General features: G+C 39.1%; 2 protein-coding genes across 3 annotated transcripts in view; one reads left to right on the forward strand and one right to left on the reverse strand.

The window, feature by feature from the left end:
* Positions 1–14,678, reverse strand: part of LOC307126351 (GTPase IMAP family member 9-like) — a 584,370-nt gene that overhangs the window by 146,080 nt on the left and 423,612 nt on the right. The gene's annotated exons all lie outside the window — the stretch shown is intronic.
* Positions 1–14,678, forward strand: part of LOC307135411 (galactose-specific lectin nattectin-like) — a 125,178-nt gene that overhangs the window by 1,056 nt on the left and 109,444 nt on the right. The window contains exons 2-7 of one of the 2 annotated variants that reach the window (XR_013817678.1): positions 839–919; positions 1,111–1,146; positions 3,523–3,602; positions 7,250–7,384; positions 12,037–12,148; positions 12,427–12,778. Coding sequence is in view for 1 of the 2 variants with exons in the window: in XM_079831839.1 (XP_079687965.1) it covers positions 862–919; positions 1,111–1,146; positions 3,523–3,602; positions 7,250–7,384; positions 12,037–12,148; positions 12,427–12,485 (480 nt within the window). In the remaining variant the exon portion in view is untranslated. Of the gene's footprint in view, positions 1–838; positions 920–1,110; positions 1,147–3,522; positions 3,603–7,249; positions 7,385–12,036; positions 12,149–12,426; positions 13,333–14,678 lie in introns of those variants that run through there. The other variant, XM_079831839.1, reaches the window with a different exon arrangement.

Below are 14,678 nucleotides of genomic sequence, written 5' to 3' on the forward strand. Positions count from 1 at the left end.
TGTCCCAAATCACACCCTATACCGTATAGCACTGCTTACTCACAGTATATTCTTGTAGGCTATCGAAAATGACAAATATTAACCAGAATGTATTGTTTTCTACGGTATCTACGGTTCATTGATCTCATTACTGTTTTAATGGAAAACGGTTACTGTCAGAATTTGGCATTTTTTAACAGCAAGGTTTTACATATTTGCTGAAGACAGCAACAATCCTCCATTCATTCAAGGTGACAAAAGAGCATCTTATGAAGAGTGTGAGAAATGTATAAACCATATACAAAAAACATGTACTGATGCAATTCCAAAATTACACTACTAAATAGGTGAATAATTTATATGAATCTATTCTGTATACATGCCAAGAACACACATTGCCTCTGGCTTGGCGTGCTCAGTTGGGGACACTCAATTTTTCAACTAGACATCGAAATAAATCTAATTAATAAACTAAATTAACCATATAAACTAAATTACTGATCTAATTACTGATCTAAAGCCCACACTGTCACTGTATGATAATTTAAATGTACTGATGACATCAGCGTTTTCTCCAGAATGGCTATACAGCTGAATAAAATGATGCTGCATTATTTTCCTGTTTAACACTGTAAAGCTGCTTTGAAACAATCTACATTGTTAAAAGCGCTATATAAATAAAGTTGACTTGACTTGACTTGACTTGACACATAACACAGCATAAACCAGGCTTTGTAACGCAACGTCCAGGCATTGACATTGATCTAGTGGACTGGTTTGTGTCACAAAAATACACAATCGAACCATGTAAACTTTGTAATAATTATTTATGTGTAATTCTGTTTTAAACTCTATGCAGAGTTCAGTGTTCTCTGAGAAACAATGGCGGTCTGGACTGTCTACCTGTCTCTCTGTCTTCTCGTAGCTTTGAGTCCTTCAGGTAAGACCATTATTCCACGTTTCACATCATAACTGTTATTTTAACATGAATTGTAGCTCACCTGGGACACTGTAATGACTCATCAGAAGAATGATATGATACACTATGTGCACTGATAATCTGCAGCGTATATTTATTATTAGTAGTAGTAGAACTCTGTTTTAAAAATGCAGTATTTCTTTCTTTTTAAGAGGAAACATCTCCTGTTGAAAAAAGGCGTTGTGGCGGTAAGGCTTCTGCTTTTTTTACTTCTCTTGTCAGTGTGTGTGTTATAGTACAGTCCAAAAGTCCAAAGCATATGCTTTTCTCTACCTTAACAAGTGTGTGTAATACCTGATCGTGTTCTCCAGCATACTAAAGAGTATATTGGAAAATCTGACTGAAAAACAGGTTTGCATGATTATAGTTTTAGTTAAATAAATATCTTACATTTATATTTGAGAGAGCAGGAAAAGTGGCCCTTACGCAATGATGTGCAGTATATACATTAAATGAATGATTTACAAAAGAAAAATGCTGTTTAAAGTTGAAATATAAAATCTCTATCTCTCTCTCAAAGAGGGATTCTCACCCCAAGGTCTGAAATATGAGACAGTTACAGAGTGTGCAACAGCATATGTACATTAGTCTTAAAGTAGTGAAACACCAAACCGATGCCAAAGAGCTAGTGCTGATGACAGCCGATTGTGTTGCCGCGTGCATAGGGAAAAAAAAGCACGACAAGGGTGATCCGTGTGTGGGTGGGCGTGACAGGGTCAAAGGTCACCATCAATCATTTGATGAATAACGACTACATATTTAAGGCACACTATGTAGCTTTTTGTTCAAAATATACAACATTAAAATAACCAATACATTAATCTTTCTTACAAAATAAGAATTCACTGATTCACTATAGTAAGTCTCTTATAAGTATTTAAATTTTAGACCTGTCGGAATGGTTTTCGTGGGAAATTGCGTACATATGTCACTCGCCTGTGTGTTTCTCGTCATATTCGTAAAAAGAGTAAAGTTGTGAGAAACGTTGACATGGAGATGCTAATTCTCCAACCTTCGCCTGATTTAAACGAACGCCGAACAGAGGAGAGTCTGCCGGCAAGACAGAGCTCGTAATAAAACAAGAATCAACATTAGCTTGGCTTTTCGAAGATGGTGAGAACTGAGGGATTTGAAATGTTATAAAAGCGACACGGTGATGATGGTGTTTTTATTACTCAACCGGTGAGTGAGGTATTTTATTAAACAGATAAATTACCATGTGCAGCTCTCTAACAGAGTTCACTATAAAGCATTATCTATTGTAAAGTCATGCAAAGCCGAAGCACAGTCAAAACAATGCTGCTGTAATGTCTAGTGTGTTGGTTCTGTTTCATGTTCTTATCTTGTTTTCCTATCAGTCATGTTTCCTAGTTTTGTCATGTGTTCCTGTTTGTCATGTGATCATTGTCATGTGATCATTGTCATGTGATTCCCTTGTCCTCATGCGATATGTTAGGCTTGTTCGACTTGATGCAACGATGCGCAGACCGATCGGCGGCTGACTTGAAGCAGTGCATGCCGGTTAGAAATGTTGTCCGACTTGAGGCCAGTGACGTATGGCATCAAAGCGCCGCGAGAGCGATTCGAGAGCAGTCGCTAATACAGCCTGTGCAGTTTCTCCAGAGCGACTACACGGACTCTGATGACAACACGGCTGTTCCACGATTGGCCAGATTCACCGCATGACAGCGATCACGTGTGTTTCATGTTTATTCTAGAACCTTCAGTTCCACTAATGCTCACAAATTCGTTTTTTATAACAGTAAAACCTCCTTTCATGTAGTGGCGATGTTATGTTGTCATGCTTATCAAAATAAAACTGATAAAAAACGTAGACCCCACTTCATTGATAGTGTAGGCTTGTATGTTGAACTTTATTCTTGTACAAACACGCTGTATTAATTAGTGCATAAAGTATTACATGACAATAATGTCTCTGAAACATCTGTGTTTTGACAAACATTGCATTTATTTCACTTCAGCTGTGATATAGTATGCAAACACAGCACGAGCGTCACTGCAGGAAGCAGAATGTGTCCGACTTCACGTCTCCGTTTGCAGCTCCTCCCTGCCTGCGCGTGGCTACTCTCGCCGATCGGTTGCATCCAGCCGATGTCCAACACACCTATACTCATTGGTTGTTTTAGTCACGCGTTCTCAGTTCAGTTCTGTCATTGGTTCATTGTCCTGATTGTTCACAGGTGTGTCTTGTTAAGTCATTAGTCTTTGTGTATTTAAGCCCTCATGTTTGCCATGTGTCCTTGTCAAGTATTGTTCCCTGTACCTGCTGTTGGTGAATGTTTGTTCATGAGTCAAGTCTGTTTCAAGTCAAGGTCATCGTTTGTTTGTTGTCTGTTCACATTGTAAAACAAACTGCACTTGGGTTCACTTCAAACCGTTTACATTTGCACGCCTTTTTGTTTTTTAACTGGTAAAGGGCCAAAAGTGACATAGTGTACCTTTAAATTAAAGTTATTAATTGAATTACATGAAAGGTCATTAATGGTAAAAACATAATCATTTTTGTTATTAAATATAACAAAAACAAATCTTCCATTTAACAGCCTGTTGGGCAGGATGGTCTGCCTTTGGATGCAGATGCTTCAAGTTTTTCAATAACCATCAAACCTGGATTGACGCCGAGGTATGATGCAGTCAGTTTCTATTATGACATAATAATCATATAAGAATATTCTTGGTTAAATACAACTTAAGCTTTGTAAACATCTGTAACATCTGTCAATTACATGCATGTAATTACATCTGTAATTAATTTCTGTAGTTACATTTATAATTACACTGTTCACATTTCCCTTACACCTAACCCTACCCTTAAACTTACCCATACTACCACACCTGTCCCTAACCCTACCCTTAAACTTACCCACACCACCACACCTGTCCCTAACTCTACCCTTAAACTTACCCATACCACCACACCTGTCCCTAACTCTACCCTTAAACTTGCCCACACCACAACACCTGTCCCTAACTTTACCCTTAAACTTACCGACACCACAACACCTGTCCCTAACTTTACCCTTAAACTTACCCATATCACCCCACCTGTTCCTAACTTTACGCTTAAACTTACCCTTACCACCACACCTGTCCCTAACTTTACCCTTAAACTTACCCATACCACCACACCTGTCCCTAACCCTACCCTTAAACTTACCCATTCCACCACACCTGTCCCTAGCTTTACCCTTAATCTTACCCATACTTACACACCTGTCCCTAACTTTAACCTTAAACTTACCCACACAACCACACCTGTCCCTAACCCTACCCTTAAAGTTACCCACACCACCACACCTGTCCCTAACCCTACCCTTAAACTTACCCACACCACCACACCTGTCCCTAACTTTACCCTTAAACTTACCCACACCACAACACCTGTCCCTAACTTTACCCTTAAACTTACCGACACCACAACACCTGTCCCTAACTTTACCCTTAAACTTACCCATATCACCCCACCTGTTCCTAACTTTACGCTTAAACTTACCCTTACCACCACACCTGTCCCTAACTTTACCCTTAAACTTACCCATACCACCACACCTGTCCCTAACCCTAGCCTTAAACTTACCCATACCACCACACCTGTCCCTAGCTTTACCCTTAAACTTACCCATACCACCACACCTGTCCCTAACCCTACCCTTAAACTTACCCATACCACCCCACCTGTCCCTGACTTTACCCTTAAACTTACCCATACCACCCCACCTGTTCCTAACTTTACCTTTAAACTTACCCATACCACCACACCTGTCCCTAACTTTACCCTTAAACTTACCCATACCACCCCACCTGTCCCTAACTTTACCCTTAAACTTACCCACACCACCACACCTGTCCCTAACTTTACCCTTAAACTTACCCACACCACCACACCTGTCCCTAACTTTACCCTTAAACTTACCCATACCACCACACCTGTCCCTAACTTTACCCTTAAACTTACCCACACCACCACACCTGTCCCTAACTTTACCCTTAAACTTACCCACACCACCACACCTGTCCCTAACTTTACCCTTAAACTTACCCATATCACCACACTTGTCCCTAACTTTACCCTTAAACTTACCCATACCACCACACCTGTCCATAAACCTACCCTTAAACTTACCCATACCACCACACCTGTCCCTAACCCTACCCTTAAACTTACCCATACCACAACACCTGTCCCTAAACCTACCCTTAAACTTACCCATACCCCCACACCTGTCCCTAACTTTACCCTTAAACTTACCCATACCCCCACACCTGTCCCTAACTTTACCCTTAAACTTACTCATACCACCACACCTGTCCCTAACTTCACCCTTACACTTACCCATACCACCACACCTGTCCCTAACTGTAACCTTAAACTTACCCATACTTCCACACCTGTCCCTAACCCTACCCTTAAACTTACCCACACCACCACACCTGTCCCTAACCCTACCCTTAAACTTACCAACACCACCACACCTGTCCCTAACTTTACCCTTAAACTTACCCACACCACAACACCTGTCCCTAACTTTATCCTTAAACTTACCGACACCACAACACCTGTCCCTAACTTTACCCTTAAACTTACCCATACCACCACACCTATCCCTAACTTTACCCTTAAACTTACCCATACCACCACACCTGTCCCTAACTTTACCCTTAAACTTACCCATACCACCACACCTGTCCCTAACCCTACCCTTAAACTTACCCATACCCCCACACCTGTCCCTAACTTTACCCTTAAACTTACTCATACCACCACACCTGTCCCTAACTTCACCCTTAAACTTACCCATACCACCACACCTGTCCCTAACCCTACCCTTAAACTTACCCATACCCCCACACCTGTCCCTAACTTTACCCTTAAACTTACTCATACCACCACACCTGTCCCTAACTTCACCCTTAAACTTACCCATACCACCACACCTGTCCCTAACCCTACCCTTAAACTTACCCATACCCCCACACCTGTCCCTAACTCTACCCTTAAACTTACCCATACCACAACACCTGTCCCTAACCCTACCCTTAAACTTACCCATACCCCCACACCTGTCCCTAACTTTACCCTTAAACTTACTCATACCACCACACCTGTCCCTAACTCTACCCTTAAACTTACCCATACCACAACACCTGTCCCTAACTTTACCCTTAAACTTACTCATACCACCACACCTGTCCCTAACTTTACCCTTAAACCTACCCATACCACCACACCTGTCCCTAACTTTATCCTTAAACTTACCCACACCACCACACCTGTCCTTAACTTTACCCATAAACGTACCCATACCACCACACTTGTCCCTAACTTTACCCTTAAACTCACCCATACCACCACACCTGTCCCTAACTTTTCCCTTAAACTTACACACACCTTCACACCTGTCCCTAACTTTACCCTTAAACTTACCCATACCACCACACCTGTGTTTGTTATTTTCTGTGTCATGTGCACTGAACTCCTGTCTTTTGTCTTGGTATATATATATATATATATATATATATATATATATATATATATATATATATATATATATATATATATATATATATATATATATATATATATATATATATATATATATATATATATATATATATATATATATATATACCAAGACAAAAGACAGGAGTACCCATACCTTTTGTCTTGGTATATATATATATATATATATATATATATATATATATATATATATATATATATATATATATATATATATATATATATATATATATATATATATATATATATATATATATATATATATATATATATATATATATATACCAAGACAAAAGACAGGAGTTCAGTGCACATGACACAGAAAATAACAAACACAGGTGTGGTGGTATGGGTAAGTTTAAGGGTAAAGTTAGGGACAGGTGTGAAGGTGTGTGTAAGTTTAAGGGAAAAGTTAGGGACAGGTGTGGTGGTATGGGTGAGTTTAAGGGTAAAGTTAGGGACAAGTGTGGTGGTATGGGTACGTTTATGGGTAAAGTTAAGGACAGGTGTGGTGGTGTGGGTAAGTTTAAGGATAAAGTTAGGGACAGGTGTGGTGGTATGGGTAAGTTTAAGGGTAAAGTTAGGGACATGTGTGGTGGTATGGGTAAGTTTAAGGGTAAAGTTAGGGACAGGTGTGGGGGTATGGGTAAGTTTAAGGGTAGGGTTAGGGACAGGTGTTGTGGTATGGGTAAGTTTAAGGGTAGGGTTATATATATTATGAATGGTGGTGTTTGCTCATGTCTCTACAGAAAATCTGTTTGGACTTTGATGGGAACCTTGCTTCTGTACACAGCCATAATGAGTACATTTTCATAAAGAACCTGGTTAGGTACAAAACTCACAGCAACACACGGACCTGGATCGGAGGCAATGATGCTGCTCGTGTATGTAATTTTTTGATCATGCTTTTTGTGCTACTACATGTTTTTAACATTTATTTTTGGTCCCCGGAATAGTTCATTTAGTGCATTGGCAAATTAAATTACATCTAAAAAAAAATGTAAAAGGTAATTCTGACTTTTTTCCCCTCACAATTCTGAGAAAAAAAGTCAGTCTTATTCCCCCTCAGAATTTGACTTTATATCACGCAAGTCTGACTTCATATCATGCAAGTCTGACTTTATATCACGCAAGTCTGACTTTATATCACACAATTCTGATTTATATCACGCAATTACGACTTTATATCACGCAAGTCTGACTTTATATCACACAATTCGGATTTATATCACGCAATTCTGACTTTATATCACATAATTCTGACTTTATATCACACAATTCTAACTTAATATCTCACAATTCTGACTTTATATCACACAATTCTAACTTAATATCTCACAATTCTGACTTTATATCTCGCAATTCTGACTTAATATCTCGCAATTCTGACTTTATATCTCGCAATTCTGACTTTATATCTCACAATTCTGATTTTATATCACGCAATTACGACTTTATATCACACAATTCTGACTTTATATCACACAATTCTAATTTTATATCATGCAAGTCTGACTTTATATCACACAATTCTGACTTTATATCATTCAATTATGACTTTATATCTCACAATTCTAACTTAATATCACGCAAGTTTGACTTTATATCACACAATTCTGACTTTATAACTCGCAATTCTGATTTCATATCTCGTAATTCTGACTTTATATCACGCAATTACGACTTTATATCACACAATTCTGACATTATATCATGCAATTACGACTTTATATCTCACAATTCTGACTTTATATCATGCATGTCTGACTTTATAACTCGCAATTACGACTTTATATCTCACAATTCTGACTTTATATCATGCATGTCTGACTTTATAACTCGCAATTCTGACTTTATATCTCGCAATTCCATCACGCAATTCTGACTTTATATCTCGTAATTCTGATTTTATATCACGCAAGTCTGACTTTATATCACACAATTCTGACTTTATAACTCGCGATTCTACCTTTATATCTCACAATTCTAATTTTACATCACACAATTCCGACTTTATCTCTCACAATTCCGACTTTATACCTCGTAAATCTGACTTTGTATCTCGCAATTCTATCACGCAATTCCGACTTTATATCTCGTAATTCTGACTTTATATCATGCAATTCTGATTTTATATCATGCAAGTGTCACAGGGTGTTTTGGTGTTGGTTCATGTTCATTGTTCATGGTTTAAGTTTATCATGTTCTTGGTTATGTTTTAGTGTGTCATGTTCACTGTCTTGTCATGCACTTCCTGGTTTTGTCATGTGATTCCCATGCCCTCATGTGTTGTCATGTCATTGGTTCATTGTCTCATCACTGTTCACAGGTGTCACTTGTCTTGTCATTAGTCTGTGTGTATTTTAGCCCTCATGTTTGCCATGTGTCTTTGTCAAGTATTGAATGTTGTAACCCGCTGTCAGTGAGTTCTGTTAGTTAAAGCTATTTATAGTTTGTTTTTGCCAAGTCCTTGTTTTATGTTTTGTTTGGAATAAAGCTGCATTTGGGTCCAACTACTTGCCTCCAGTGGAATATTGTTGCAGAATACTTGACCCACAAAATGGACCCAGCAGTTGTTTCTTTGCTTCATCTACGCCAGGGGAATCAAGCCATAGAGAACTACGTGGAGGAATTTTGTGGACTCTGTCACTTAGTTGATTTTAATGACGTGGCGCTTAAAGACATTTTTCGTTTTGGTTTGAATAATCCTATTAGCTCCAGACTTCCTGGAGGCAAGATCCACTGGTCATTGGCCAAGTATATTGACTTTGCACTTCAGTTGAGTGGCTCATCTTTTACTGTGGGAATGGTGGACGAGGAGCTCCACGTTCCCACAGTACTCTCCACACCAGTGAGCCAAGCCCACGTCCACGCTCCAGCCCACGTCCAGGCTCCAGCCCACGTCCAGGCTCCAGCCCACGTCCCGGCTCCAGCCAACGTCCAGGCTCCAGCCCACGTCCAGGTTCCAGCCCACGTCCAGGCTCCAGCCCACGAGCCGGCTCCAGCCCACGAGTTCAACAGGAGCTCCAGCCCACGCCCAGGCTCTAGCCCACGCCCACGCCCAGGCTCCAGCCCACGCCCAGGCTCCAGCCCATGCGCCCAAATTTTGGGGGGGGGCAAGGGGTACATGGAGGCCACGAAGGCCACGCCTCTGTGGGCCCCTGAACCGCCATTACCGCCATGGCCTGTTGAACTGCCGTTACCGCCATGGCCTGTTGAACTGCCGTTGCCGCCATGGCCTGTTGAACTGCCGTTGCCGCCATGGCCTGTTGAACTGCCGTTGCCGCCATGGCCTGTTGAACTGCCGTTGCCGCCATGGCCTGTTGAACTGCCGTTGCCGCCATGGCCTGTTGAACTGCCGTTGCCGCCATGGCCTGTTGAACTGCCGTTGCCGCCATGGCCTGTTGAACTGCCGTTGCCGCCATGGCCGTCCACGGCGCCTGAGGGTCCAGGTCCTCCCACGCCTGAGGGTCCAGGTCCTCCCACGCCTGAGGGTCCAGGTCCTCCCACGCCTGAGGGTCCAGGTCCTCCCACGCCTGAGGGTCCAGGTCCTCCCACGCCACAGGGTCCAGGTCCTCCCACGCCACAGGGTCCTGCACGGGCCTGTCCCACCATCCCTCCCCCAAGACCGCCCCCCCAAGACTTTTTGTTAAGACTTTGTTGCTAGGCTAGTGGTGTGTTGGTGTTGTTTGGGCGTCAGGGGCCGCCCATAGATGGGGGGATCTGTCACAGGGTGTTTTGATGTTGGTTCATGTTCAATGTATATCAATGTATATCACACATATATATTCAATGTATATCACACAATTCTAACTTAATATCTCACAATTCTGACTTTATATCACACAATTCTAACTTAATATCTCACAATTCTGACTTTATATCTCACAATTCTGACTTTATCTCGCAATTCTGATTTTATATCACACAATTCTGACTTTATATCACACAATTCTGACTTTATATCACACAATTCTGATTTTATATCATGCAAGTCTGACTTTATATCACACAATTCTGACTTTATATCATTCAATTACGACTTTATAGCTCACAATTCTGACTTCATATCACGCAAGTCTGACTTTATATCACAATTCTGACTTTATAATTCGCAATTCTGATTTCATATCTCGTAATTCTGACTTTATATCACGCAATTGCGATTTTATATCACACAATTCTGACATTATATCATGCAATTACGACTTTATATCTCACAATTCTGACTTTATATCATGCAAGTCTGACTTTATATCATTCAATTACGACTTTATATCTCACAATTCTGACTTTAAATCTCGTAATTCTGACTTTATATCACGCAAGTCTGACTTTATATCACACAATTCTGACTTTATAACTCGCGATTCTACCTTTATATCTCTCAATTCTAACTTTACATCACACAATTCTGACTTTATTTCTCACAATTCCAACTTTATATCTCGTAAATCTGACTTTGTATCACGCAATTCTATCACGCAATTCCGAATTTATATCTCACAAATTCGACTTTATATCTCGTAATTCTGACTTTATATCATGCAATTCGGATTTTATATCATGCAATTCTGACTTTATAACTCGTAATTCTGACTTTATATCTCACAGTTCTGACTTTATAACTCGTAATTCTGACTTTATATCTTGTAATTCTGACTTTATATCACGCAAGTCTGACTTCACCCAATTCTGACTTTATAACTCGTGATTCTAACTTTACATCACGAAATTCTAACTTTACATCACACAATTCCGACTTTATATCTCACAATTCCGACTTTATATCTCGTAAATCTGACTTTGTATCTCGCAATTCTATCACGCAATTCCGAATTTATATCTCACAAATTCGACTTTATATCTCGTAATTCTGACTTTATATCTTGTAATTCTGACTTTATATCATGCAATTCTGATTTTATATCATGCAAGTCTGACTTTATATCACGCAAGTCTGACTTTATATCACACAATTCTGACTTTATATCACGCAATTCTAACTTTACATCACGCAATTCTAACTTTACATCACGCAATCCCGACATTATATCTCGTAATTCTGACTTTGTATATCGCAATTCTATCACGCAATTCCGAATTTATATCTCACAAATTTTACTTTATATCTCGTAATTCTGACTTTATATCTCACAATTCTGACTTTATATCACGCAAGTCTGACTTTATATCACACAATTCTGACTTTATAACTCGCAATTCTGACTTTATAACTTGTAATTCTGACTTTATATCTCGCAATTCTAACTTATATCATGCAATTCTGACTTTATATCTCGTCATTCTGACTTTACATCACGTAATTCTGACTTTACATCACGTAATTCTAAAAGTCACAATTATCTTTTAAAATGTTTTATTCTGTTGTAGAAACAAGCTTCCATAGATAATTGAGCAATTTATCCTTTTCCTATCTGTGAAATAATTTCAGTTCCTGACATTTTTAAAGTGGGTTGGGGTTAGGGTTCATGAGGACATAAACACAGTCTCAACTTTTCTCTTCTGTTCACAGGAGGGAGTTTGGCTCTGGAGTGATGGAACCAAAATGAACTATCAAATATGGTCACCTGGAAATCCCAGTAACCATATGAATCAGGAGCACTTCCTTGAGATAAACTATGATAGTAAGTAACTGCAGTTAATGCTCATGAAATAACATGATCAATGTTCCATCAATCTGAATTGTGTTAGACCATATGTCAGAAGATTAGTAGATACTATCAGAAGTCACATGACAGAAGCTAGAAAATAACTTTTTTCCAGTTTGTGTATTCATCACAAAACATTGTTGCTGATTGTTTTCTAGATATCAAATACTAATATGTTTGTGTCTACCATAATAAATAAACATTAATTTGTTACATTTAACATTAAACAATTCTCTTTTTCTGTCTTGCAACAGATGGCAACTGGAATGATGACAAATATTTTGTAAAGAAGCCGTTTGTGTGTGTGAACTGAAACAGCATGTGAAAAATCAATGCAGAAGAATCAAGCAACTTTGACTCATTTACTTCCCTTTAGAAATGTTCAATGGAGGTAATAAATGTTTAAAAAAGGTTACTTTTGTTTGTTTGTTTTTGTGAAGGATAAGTTAATGACTCAGTGCCCCCCGTTAAACATTCTTTTATCATTTGGTATCTCTCTTTTCACATTAACACGTGTAATTTGGCATCCTTAAATGGATCCTCATCTGTATCTTCAGGTGACTTTTAATAGTGAAACTCTTTCCACATGTTAGGTTTTTCTCCAGTGTGAATTCTCTGATGCGGTTTTAAATGTTCTGCTGTAGTAAAAGTCTTCTCACAGTCAAAGCACATGTACTCTCTCACACCAGTGTGTATTTTCTGATGTGTTTGTAAAGTTTGCAGCAGTGAAAAACTCTTTCCACACACAGAACATGAATGTGGCTTCTCCTTCATATGAACTGTCAGGTGTGTCTCCAGGTGTGATGCCTTACGACATTTTTTCCACATTGATCACATGAGAACGGCTTCTCTCTGATTTCCATGTGTACTTTAAGGTTTGCTGACTGTGTGAAACTCTTCCCGCACTGATCACATGTGAACAGCTTCTCTCCAGTGTGAACTCTCATGTGACGCTCAAGATTGTGTGTTTGTGAAACTCCTTCTGGCCCTATGTGTTTACAGATTTAAAAAACTGGATCTCATCACTGAGTGGTCGTGTGGTCCTTGTGTGTGAGCGTGTCTGGCCCAGACATGCTACATATACATTAAATATGGACTAATCCTTATTACTTATCCTTTTAAACTACAGTTTATTCATTAAATAATGTGTGAGTGATTTTATCTTTGTCTTTTGTTGTTTAATTAACAATATCAGATTTATTAGGCTGCTGTCACTTTAAGAGCCAATGCACGGATCCAATATAATGTTACACACACACACTCTTTCTCAGTGCTTACATTCAAGACATACGGTTACATGACATGTTACTAGACATAGCCGACTGCATTTATGAGGATATTTACCAAAACAGCATTGACATATTTGTGTGTACTAGGCTTTTTGACCATATCTGAAGCCCACAGTATACTTCGAACAGTATCAGTTCTATGGCTTAATACGCTTTTAATAACACTGTTTAATAGCAAGCACGCCCTGCAGTTTAGCAACAATCAGACTGCATTTTACATCACTCACTTATTCGGCTGATTTGGATAGTAAGTTTGGCTTAGGGAGGAGTGAAAGAATGATGGAATGCAGCAGCGACACAATAATCGATTCACATCAATTATCTTGTTTTTATAATCGTTTTAAGCCAAAATTGAAATTGAAATAGGATTAATTGCATGGCCCTATCTGAGGTTATGACAAATACAATTTTAATAGGCTGCCAATGCTTACCAATATTTAAATAGTAGCCCGTTTAATCCCCTACAGTCACAACTTAAAGTAAAAGAGTCGAGAGTATTTATGTCTAGACCCATGTAGTTAATACATCTAATAAATAATACAGTAATCAGAGATTATGACTATGACTAGTACCATGCCAACCCATGTTTACTACTAATACTTCAGTAGTATTCTCATGCAGTGATTGGGTTAAACGAGTTCATTCTCATTAATAATGCGGGGAAAGGCTCAGAAACTGCTGATGTTGATTCGTACAGTCCAGCAGTGGCAGCCAATCAGAGCACTGAATTAAACACTTGTACCTCACTTTTCATGACATTGGTCCAACTTTGCTTTTTAAACCAGAAGAATGAAACTGCTCATAAAAACTAAAAAATAACCACTTTTGACTTAATTATAATAAACGTAATAATGTGTGCTTTTAGGGTTTCATGACCTTTAAGTACTCAGATCAAGACAACCGTTCTCTAAATGGAGGAATTAAATATTTCAAGTTCACACCTTGTTGAGAAACAGGAGGTAACTTTGATAAAGTCCCTGGGAAAGCATCTCTAAACTCTCTATCTTCTGATACATTTTGTTCTGTTTCTCTGGACACCAGAGCATTATTCCAGTTGCACTGAGACATTTCAAATGACACCAAACATGACTGTTAATTCACTTGCATTGAAATAAGATTCTGAGTGAACCGAGTGAAGGAAAGGATGGGTAAAGGGACTGAAGTGAGGGAGGAGGAACATGTGAAGGAAGGACAGGAGGGAAAAAGCTTTCCTGCAT

This window comes from Gobio gobio (genome assembly GCF_949357685.1).
Source record: "Gobio gobio genome assembly, chromosome: 1".
Taxonomy (NCBI): domain Eukaryota; kingdom Metazoa; phylum Chordata; class Actinopteri; order Cypriniformes; family Gobionidae; genus Gobio; species Gobio gobio.